This window comes from Lathyrus oleraceus, chromosome 7 (assembly GCF_024323335.1).
Source record: "Lathyrus oleraceus cultivar Zhongwan6 chromosome 7, CAAS_Psat_ZW6_1.0, whole genome shotgun sequence".
In the NCBI taxonomy this organism is placed as follows: domain Eukaryota; kingdom Viridiplantae; phylum Streptophyta; class Magnoliopsida; order Fabales; family Fabaceae; genus Lathyrus; species Lathyrus oleraceus.
In genome coordinates this window covers 261,498,954-261,509,908 of record NC_066585.1, presented here as the reverse complement: position 1 = coordinate 261,509,908, position 10,955 = coordinate 261,498,954, and the positions used below count along the sequence as shown (strand labels likewise).

Here is a 10,955-nt window from a genome sequence, read left to right as displayed (position 1 = left end):
GTTAAATTCATTATTTTTAATTTAGGATTATTTTAATTGACAAGTTTCTAACATCGATTTTTATTTTCGGCAGGACCGTGATCCTCCGAAGTTTATTAACCATGGGCGAAATATTATTGGCTTGCCTTAATCGAATGAGGATTGGTTTCAGACAACTTTGTCCCTATCTAGGATGAAGGACTTGTGCATGACCGGTTATACTACGGTTAACCACGAGATGCTTAATGCGTTTGTGGAGAGATGATACTCAGAGACCTCATTATTTCACCTCCCGCTTGGTGAGATATCTATCACACTCGACGATATCTCATGTTTTCTATATCTTCCAATTTGGGGGAGACTACTAGATCATGAGAGGATTAGCAAAGATGATCCACTCGAGATGATGGTAGACTATCTAGGGGCTGACCCAGCGAAGGCGAAGAAGGAGTTGGATAGGGCCAGGGGGTTCATGCTCGGTTTGAAACCTGAAAAAGGTATATACATAGGAGCTCCAGAGAGCACATCAGGCTATATGTGATGACGAGTAGATGAGGCTCCACAAAATGCATCCTATGAGAACATACATGTTATATTTGGTTGGCACTGCGGTTTTATGGACAAGAGTGTCACTTATACATATGTCATCTACCTACGGTACTTTCAGGATTTTGAGCGGATCCACAAGTACAAATGGGGGCCCGCTTATTTGATCTACTTGTACTCGAACTTATCAGAGGGTTGTAGGTGGAAGACGGAGTAGGTTACAGGCAGCATCACACTACTGACGGTAATATTTATTGGTCTTTTAACCTTTTTGTGTCATTTTCATTTCATCTTTACAACGCCATTACTTATGATTCGCGTGTTCCAAACTTTTTAGGTTTGGATCCTCTAGCACTTCCCGCGCATCTCCGTATGGGCGATTGTACTGACTTAGACTAAGGATATATCGCGTGCTGTTGCATTTGCCTCGCTCAGAGAGAACCAATCGACATATTCATTCAGAGTGTATCTTAACCGCTTGACTGCCGAGGACATGCACTTCAACAACTATGTTGACCACCATGAGACACAGTCATTTGACAAGATAGTGTTATACTCTGAATGGTTGGCCTACGGGTTACATCTCACTGCTCCTCATCTTCCCAAGCTTGTCATGCGGCAGTTCGGATACACTCAGACCATTCTCAGATACCCTATTCTCTCTGCTCTTCCTGCTTTGACACGTAGACAGATGGGTGTCACATCCGTATATGATACATGCTGCTCCAGGAGACCCATCGATGTCAGCTCATCAGGAGATACTGGAGGAGGAGCAGACACAATTAGATCATGCTGAGGATGTCTTGCCTAAATATCGTCGTATTGTGGAGATTGCACAAATATGCATTGACCAAGATATATTCCTTAATGGGTCTGATATGAGGAAGGTCCTAAAAGCCATCTTGACGGAGGCACATGGACATTGATGTACCGGAGACAACGCCGTGAGGCTAGGGGAATTGATGGCGAAGAGGCAAAGAGGATGTAGTCAGACATACACAGTAACGCAATAGTATATAATAATCGTATTATGGATTGTATTTTATTTTCACCTCTGATTGCATTCGACTTTATTTATATATGACATTTGATCCATCTGAAATTATATACGTCATTTTTTGCATTATTATATGTTTAAATCATCATTTGAATACTCGAAAACAAAATACAATATGCATTATTATGTTCTGATAGATTACAGAGATACATCTCTGAAAAATAAATGAAGATACATCTCCGAAATATTCCAAACATTAACTGAAAATTTGGTGCGTCCGAAGATACATCTTTAAAATTTGAAAGTATTTAAGTATTTTCGCATGAAGGATAAAAAACAAATAGGATACATTAAAAAATCCTCAATCATTAAACCGGTTTTTCTACTACACTAAATTGGTTTAACACTGGTTCTGATTTAATTTCGACACAGATGAGAGATCAAATCTGTTTTCTTCATTTCAAAAACTCAAATCTATAGTTCAGACATTGTTTTTTTGGAATTTCACAAACACAAATAAATGCGAATTCTAAACGGCTCTATATAAATTAATTAAAGAAAAAATGTTTTACTTATTACTTTTAATCCTAAACTAATAGCCGAGAGAGAACGAAAAATTGCACAGAACTGATGCTTTAACACCGCCAAACCTAATTAAGAGAGGGAAATAAAATGTGCATGGCGGCAGAGAGAGTGGTCGGGAAAGCCAAATTGATGCTGATTTCTAAAAAACGTGAAAGGGTCCAAATATACAAAGAATTCCGATAAAAAAAAATAAATAAAAAAAGTAATCGCAAACACACAACACATTGGCGCGACATAACAGAAATTGTGGCAAAATCCCAGAATCATAAAGTTTATGAATCAAGGCAGCAGATATAACATTAAAATAAGATGAGGGAAATCAAGGGAGAATAAGCAACTGGTCCGGCCGGTATCCAACTTTGTATCCAATATTCATGCACTTAACGTGGGGATCAATATAGTAACAGAATTTAGTTAATCATTTGACATGTACAAACTTCTATAATCATAGCAAGTCACATATCTTTATGTACCCTGAAACCCGAATTAACTACATTCTTCATCGCTCAGATGAAACCCAAAGTCACGGTTACGCATTCACCAATCACAAAATCACAAAGCCAAAATACCTGCAAGAGAATAAAAATATACATTAAAATGTAATGACATGATAAATAGATATATAACTCATGATTGAGAGATGAAGATATTCAAACCCGGAAAACTAGAAAGATGAAGTTCCTAGTCCTAATGAAGAGTATCCAGCAGCTCTCATCTCCTTTAGTGTTGAGGACAACCAGTCCAAACCCTCATAAAGGCCATCGCCCTTGAGTGCGCAAGTGCTTTGTATGTGCCATTTTCTATTCTTGAGCTCAAAGAGACCTAATCCATCACATACTTCTCTTGCCGTCATCGCTCCTCTCTGGAAAAGAAAAGGATAACATTTTATTATAACTAGGCTTTAAAATAAGGCAAAACTTTGCCCCAAAGTAGTTTGTTCAAGAGGAGTGAACCGCTAGAAATACAAGGATATCAATAATCCTACAAAAGCGCAGGTGTTTTTTTGACAGTTAGAAGTTCCATTTATGAAACTTGACACATTGGGAACAGAAACAGTATCAGTCATGCTCACGCAGAGAAGATAGCAAGCAGAAGTCAAGTTGTAAACTATGTGCAATTCAAAAATCACAAATTCCACCAAAATGTGAAAAACCAAAACTAAAAGTCTCACTAGTATCAAAAAAATTAGTAGTCAAGCAGAATTTTAGATAGACAAGAAGAAAACAAAGTTCATCAATAGAAAATGCTAACAAGAAAATAGAAAACAGTTTTGGTTTTACAACGTTCTATGTGCCTTGATTTTTAAAAAATGTTAAGCTACACTATGTGTTGTTAATGGAAGATGGTGGCCCATGGCGGTTAGAAACCCAACTCAAGAGAAAAGAGAAAAGTATTATTAATGATATAAGAAACTATTAGAGAATAAACTCTCAATAATCCCAGAGAATAAACTCTCAATAATCCCAGAGAATAAACTCCCTATTATAGGGGGATTAAACTTATAAGTTATACCATAAAATTATAGGAAAAAGTGATTGAACGGATATTAAGAAAAGAGACTCAAGTTATTGAGAATCAAATTGATTTTATGTCTGGAAGGTTAATCATGGAAGCGATCTATCTACTACGACATGTGATGGGACAGTATCAGATGGACCAACAAGACTTGCACTTAATTTTCACTGACTTGGAGAATGCGTATGATAGAGTGCCTAAAGAGATTTTATGGAAAGTCCTAGAGAAGAAAGAGATTAGAATTGTCTATATTAGAGCTATCTAAGATATGTATGAAGGGGTATCGACTAGTGTGTGGACACAAGGTGGAGAGACGGACGGTTTCCCCATTACAATAGGATTGCACCAAGGTTCAACCCTAAGTCCCTATCTTTTTACTTTAACTTTGAATGTACTCACAAAACACATCCAAGAACTAGCACCGAGATGTATGTTTTTTGCAGATAATATAGTCCTACTTGCCTAAGCAGAAGTAAGATGGAGTATATGGAATATAAGCTCAGCAAAAGGAGAAGTGTTTCTAACCTAGAAGTGAAAGTTAGAGACTATATCATCCCACAAGTCACGCGGTTTAAATATCTTGAAGGGAAAATTTTATCGGACAGCAGTAAGATCTATGATGTTGTATGAGATAAAATGTTTGGCAGTTAAAAGTTAACATGAGAAGAAAGTAAGTGTAGCAGAGACGAGGATGTTGCATTGGACGTATAGTGAGACTAAACGAGATACGATTAGAAATGACAATATTAGAGAGTTTCGGGGTACCACCTATGGTTGAAAAGATGGTAGAAAATAAGCTTAGGTGATTTGGACATATAGAGAGAAAACATGTAGATTTTATTGTAATGAGGATAGATCAGATGGAGAGAAATCAAATAACAAGAGATAGAGGAAAGCCTAAAAAAACTATAAGAGAAACTATTAAGATCTCGAGACTAACGAATTGGATAGAAACATGATTTTGGATAGAACATTATGACGGAATTTGATCCAAGTAACCAATCCCATTTAGTGGGATAAGGCTTGGTTGGATAGTTGATAATCCCAAAGCAAACTCCTCAAAGGAAGAAGAAATTCTCCCTTTGCTCAACCCTAAGATTCTAGTACAAAATAATATTGAATCTCATCCATCTTTCCCTCTCACACACCATATACTCCCTCTCACGTGTAACTCATTCCACTATCTATAACTAACTTGCTAGCTCAACATTCCCTTTCTCTATTTGGGTTTTTCTCTTAATGAGTCCTATTAATGCCACCCTCTTATAAAGAACTTCGTCCTCAAATTTGAAAGTGGTTTTTATTACTCTTTTTGTTGCTAGGAGACACTTCAGTTTGCTATTTGAGTTTGCTTACAAATAGCAATCGAGACATTGAAGACATCGAGACCAGACATCAATTGCACCCAGAAGCTTAAGGAACAAAACTTCCCTCTATGGTATACCAACTTAAGTCGCACCCAAATGATTGAAGACCAAATCTTCACTGTCATGTACCAAATTATGCAAACCATAGATTGAGGGAGAATTTCTCCAACAATATTTAAAAAGCGAATAACTACCATAGGAATATTGGACTTCCTTGGGTCCCATTGTCTAATCAAAATTGATGAATTCCAAGAAATCATTTGAAAAGCAAACTCAGTCTCCATTTCTTCCCTATCTCCGATCACAACATTCCAAAAATCAAGGCCATTCGATTTAGGAAAATATTGGACAAAGATCCCACATTCCCAAAAGCATGCACAAATTTCACATACATCTCAACCAAACCAGTTGCCAACATATCGTTTCCTTTCCATCCACTAAAGATTCCAATGCAAACTAATGTATATATTTTCCATTTTGCAACACCAGTGGACACTAATAAAAAGCTAGCAAGAATTTCCAACTGCAGCCACACTAATAATCTCATTTTCTTAATGCAGTCCAAATCTTCCACATGGATCCCTGGTTGTCTAAATCAATTGATCAGGGAGTTCCAAATTGGTAAGGCTTCACTTTCCTTCCACTGATACACACCAAAAACTCCCTCACTCTGTGCCTTCAAATTGAAATTGACAATCACATAGTTGAAAGTGATCAAGTTCCATCCTTCCCTTGTATTTTATCATATATACAAGTTCCATCCTTCCCTTGTATTGAAAAGTTCCAAAACAAGACCCCAATTGCAACACTTGGAATATATGTTAACAATTGCAATAACATTCATGTCAAATGCATAAACTTTAAATTTCACATTAATCCCCTGAACATGCATCAAAAGCAAATGCTCAAAGGGAAGCACAATCAGACGTGATTTCTACTTCCAGGTATTCCCTGTCAACTAAAACTGTTGCCAAAAATTCATCCTTGCCAACAGAAGTTTTCACAGCACCCACATGCACTTCTTTCCCATCTTTCTGGTCCATCAATTATAGTTTTAACGAATAGTATAAGCTTGCTAATCCTCATTTGGCTTTAGAAGAACTAATCCCTAGAAGAACCAATCCCAATAGCTAAATCAAAGGCTGAGAAGTTATTTCCATCACTTATAGCTGCAAAAGTAATGGAATGTACTATCCTTTTTCTATTATCTTCTCTTTTTGAGAGCTTTTTCCACCCATCTCAACCAAGCAATTAACAGAACTAGGTAAAATCCCCACATACAAATCAAATACTTTAATTTCCCGTGTGAGGAATATTGTACTATTATTCCCATTATGACAGTGCTAGCAGCCTCTTGGTTTTTAACCAATGAATAACTCCCATTCTTATGACATATTTTCCATACTTGAAACCACTAGGCAAACCTAGTGGTTTTTAACCCTTGGATAAACCATGCACATATATTCTTAATGAGTTTGCTTTGTCCTCGGAATATGTGTTATTCTTGAATTTCAGAAATGTAAGCTAGCTCCCTTAAATTAAATAACAAATCATCCGGCATGGTTTTCTTCATCCGAGCCCCAATTCTTCTCATCAAAACTATGGAAAATGATGTCCAGCTGGCATCAAAGCTGTCTTGACACCAAGACTGAAACCATAACAAAGCAACACCCTCCATTCTCATGAAGCGCGCTGCACTTTATCAGTCGAATGGATTTTCTGCTCCTGAAAAACAGTTCTGCTTTGCTGATCCATCCAAAGTCGTCTTCACCCACAAATTCTGGCAGTCTTTCATTCACAAACCAATTGTATGAATCTGATTCTTCCTTCTCGAACACTGGCTCAGTCGATAATCCAGCAAGTCGGCCCAATTGTTAGTAACCCAATTCAATAGATAAGAGAAATGTATTATTAATGATAAAAAAAAAATTATTGCAGAGAATAAATTCCCTATAATTTCATAGCAAAACTCCTCAAAGGAAGAAGAAATTCCCACTTTTCCCAACCCTAAGGTTCTAGTACAAAATGATACTGAATCCTCTTCATCTTTCCCTCCCACACACCCCATATACTCACTCCACTATCTCTAACTAACTTGCCAGCTCAGCACTCTCCCTCTCTCTATTTGGGTCTTTCTCTTAATGGGTCTTAATGGGTCCTATTAATGGCGGAGAGTCAAAATCCCACCATTCCGTCTGCTTTGTGGCGCAGGGCCAAAAACTCACAATATTGACAGATATTTACCAATGCAGCAAGCCCAAAACCGCCACTATATCCGCCATGGCCGATATTCAATAACTTTAGGACACAAGAAATTTGAAAAAATTACACTTGGTATTCACTAACCTACCTCGAGATTTAAAGAAATCACACTCAGGTTGGAATGTCCTAAAGCAAGCTTATTTTCTTGTAACTTTTAAACAACAGAAAGAAAGCAAAAAAATAAATCAATATAGATGCTACAGCAAGATCAGAATTGAGTCAGAATGATCACACGGAGGACCAGTTATAGGAATAACACAGTTGGTGTAGATATAGATTTGTCAAGCTAACTCAGTTTCATATTTCTCTTATGATCCAAGCTACCTATCAGCTATTGGCAGGGAAAAAGAATTGTGCTATTTAGTACTCCCTACTCCACTAATTCCTTATTTATTGTATCTCAATTCGCTTAACTACTCCACTAACTATTATTAATAAGGGTATTTTAATAAATGAGAGTTATTTAATTATTGAAATCAACCAAGCTACTATTTTTTAAGAACAGTGCACAACTCAAATGAGACACTTATAGTAAGACAAAGGGGGTACTGGCCAAATTACACAGATGTGGTAAAAGAGAAAGCAGAAAACTGTTGGAGGGAAAAATTGAAATACAGGAAAAAAATACAAAGATTTCTTTAGATAAACATTGAAATTTAGAAGAAAAAAATACAAAGATTTCTTCAGATAAACATTGAAATTTAGGAAAAATACAAATATCTCTTTAGATACAAATGCATGAGCAAAAGGTGCAGAATTCTTTTTATGCCAACAAGCATTATATGGGGAAAGAAATCCTAAACCTTTCAACAAAATTCCAAACATTGCAACTATTTGAATGCCTGATATAAAACCTGCCTTATTTGCAATGTTGGCATTGGTATATGCATTAATTATAGCACATTGTCCTAACTCTGATAGTATTAAAAAATGTCAACCAGTTCACATATTTAGGCCTTGAGTTCATCTTTACAAGTCATTCAGAAAGAAGAAGTAGAACACATGTCAAGAAGATACACATACCAGGTCCTGTTTGTTGGCTAACACCAAGATGACACTGTTGAGCATAAATGGGTCATTTATAATATTCTGCAAGTAATCCATAGATACGTTCAAAGTCTGTTGGGAATAACATGGTGTGTGCAATAAGTTTTACTTCATCACCTGAAATTCTTGCTTTGCTTTCCCAATTCTCTCGCGGTCCAGACTATCAACAACATAGATCTACATAAAAATGCAGATATGTATCAACCTTGATTCATTAGACCCGTATCCTGTCTTTTCAGCCCTTTGGAAAATATGAATACTTGTAGCAAAAGGAAAATTTAACCAACCAACTTACACAGAAATTAATGCTTACCAGACCATCTGTGTTGTTAAAATAATGCCTCCAGAGTGCCCTCAATTTCTCTTGGCCTCCAACATCCCAAACGGTGAAAATAACATTCTTATACTGAACCTTCTCTACATTGAAACCTACAATGCATACACACTGATAAGCCTCAAGAAACGCATGGGCTATTTCCAATTCTAATTCTCATTCGCTTAACCAAAATGTCATACGCATTTGCATCCATTCAATTCACACAGACCAGCCACAGATATTTTCAGTACAACTAGTTACAGAAGCCAGAATCTCTATTCCATCATGCAAACGAAAACCAACTCCGTCAAAAAGAAATCCGGTATCATAACATGTCAACATCACACGTCAAGAGGATAATAAAACAACTCAACTCACAAACATATTCACAACACACAAAGAAACAACAACCAAGTAGATAACCAACAAGAATAAGCTAATAAATCTTCCACTATAACTGCCAAAAACAACTTAATTAGCATTAATTAACAAGTAGCTGCAAAATGAGAATATGTATCATTAAGAAATTTTAACAAAGGAAACAATGAGTTTAATAAAACCAACCAATTGTAGGAACGGTGGATAAAACTTCTCCAATGTGAAGTTTGTAGAGTATAGTTGTTTTTCCAGCGGCATCAAGACCAAGCATGACAACCTGAACCACATCAAATTGAAATATTAAATAAAACAAACCTAGAACTATATTAACAATTTGGGAAAAATTAAAATCTGCTAATCATAGGTACAAGTTAATAATCAAGCATAAAATCATCATTATTACGGGGAAAAAAGACATTTATTGTTCTTATGTTCATAATTTATAAAAAAATTCAAAAAAAAAAGTGAGATTGAAAAGGAAGAGAGGGGTTACCCGCATCTCGGTATTGCCGAAGAAGGTATCGAAAAGCTTGCGAAAAGCTTGACCCATTCGATCAAAATCAAAGAAAATCGTTGCTTGATTGAATATACGATTCTTGGAAACCGAAAAACAGGTTTTTGGATTTCGAAATGCAAAGGGAAGGGAAGGAAAGGGGGATTGAATAGAATTGAATTGCGTTTCCTTCAACCTTCCCTGTTGCGTTTGATTTGGAAAAATGAATTCTAAGCACCTTGTTATTATGATACTAGCTTAAACAGAATGGGAATCTTTCACCTTTTGGATTTTTAAAACATTTTAGTTAGAGAAAATAATACTATATTTTGTAAACACTGATTATTCAAACATTTGTTTGTTATGAAATAAATGGTTAAAGGACATGAACAATGATTTTATAATAACAGCTAATCACATTTTGTTATTACAAAATTAAGAATTTTTAAATTTAAGCTTTTAAAAAGTTATTTTGACAACTTAAATTACCAATTTTAGGGGTGGTAGTGAAAAAAAGGGACCGGAATGGTCAAAATAGATTACGATTATGCGAGTGTTAAATCTTATTTTATTCTTGAAATATTTCAGGATCATAAAGTATCAAAGAATACTCGGTTACATATCTTTGTAGTTTTTTTAGAGTCTTAAAGAAATTCTTTTTTAATATATTCGATTGTGAGTGTCATCCCATTAGTGTTGAAGTTGTCTTTGTCATATTGTTAGTTGGGTTTTTCGACAAGGATTAAGAAATTCAGCACAAGTTACAGATCATAGAAAGTTGACGGAAATTAGATGTTTTGCTGACGTGTATATTGTCGAAGTCTCAAGGGCAGAAGAGATTGAGACTTAGTATTTTTTCAAGAAAAATGAATGTTTTTGGAAGACATTTCGATGACGGTATTTTCGATATCATCAAGGAAGTGCGTCGAATCAGCAGTTATTCAGACACGAGAGCCGTTTATTTCAAAATAAATAACTGCTTCTCAGTCTCATCCTGAAGGACACGTGGAGAGAATTCAGGGGCAAAGTGCATGCAAGAGTCTACGTGGCGAAGTCTGGAGAAATGAACGTTAGGAAGTAGTTATTTTACACTTGCATAAATAGGGATTCTAATGTTAGGATTCAGAGTGTTCATTTGATTTCATTACAAAATCTCACAAATACTCAAAGTATCAACATTAGAGAAAAAAGTTCACTGAGAGAATGTATGAATCCTAAAACACCATCTTTTATTTAAATGCAAAGTTTTATTCCAGTTTATGATTTATTGCCCAATTACCTTCATATTGTCTTTAACTGCACTTTTACTTTACCTTTCTCTTACAAAATATATGCTTTTTATTATTGTTGAAAATCACGTTTCCATACCTTTTCACAACTATTTCAACCAAGTCGAAATCAATTTCATTTCCACTAAAACTATAAATCAAAGTCTTTAGCACTATGTCCTAGGATTCTCTAGTTGATACT

General features: G+C 35.7%; 1 protein-coding gene across 1 annotated transcript; it reads right to left on the bottom strand.

Moving 5' to 3' along the window:
- Positions 1-2,437: 2,437 nt before the first annotated feature.
- LOC127101182 (uncharacterized) lies at positions 2,438-9,850 on the bottom strand. Its single transcript, XM_051038526.1, has 7 exons — positions 9,486-9,850; positions 9,179-9,269; positions 8,612-8,727; positions 8,416-8,475; positions 8,275-8,340; positions 2,764-2,969; positions 2,438-2,676 (listed from the first exon to the last, which is right to left on the bottom strand). The coding sequence occupies exons 1-6, from the start codon at positions 9,540-9,542 to the stop codon at positions 2,772-2,774; spliced, it is 588 nt and encodes a 195-aa protein (XP_050894483.1). The 5' UTR covers positions 9,543-9,850; the 3' UTR covers positions 2,438-2,676; positions 2,764-2,771.
- Positions 9,851-10,955: the final 1,105 nt, after the last annotated feature.

Excerpts from the sequence above, each read along its gene's own strand:
- LOC127101182 (XM_051038526.1), bottom strand. The coding sequence starts at position 9,542 with ATGGGTCAAGCTTTTCGCAAGCTTTTCGATACCTTCTTCGGCAATACC. Across the intron at positions 8,728-9,178 it reads ATCCACCGTTCCTACAATTG|GTTTCAATGTAGAGAAGGTT; the intron begins GTTGGTTTTATT and ends TATGCATTGTAG. Across the intron at positions 8,341-8,415 it reads AAGCAAAGCAAGAATTTCAG|AATATTATAAATGACCCATT; the intron begins GTGATGAAGTAA and ends GATTACTTGCAG.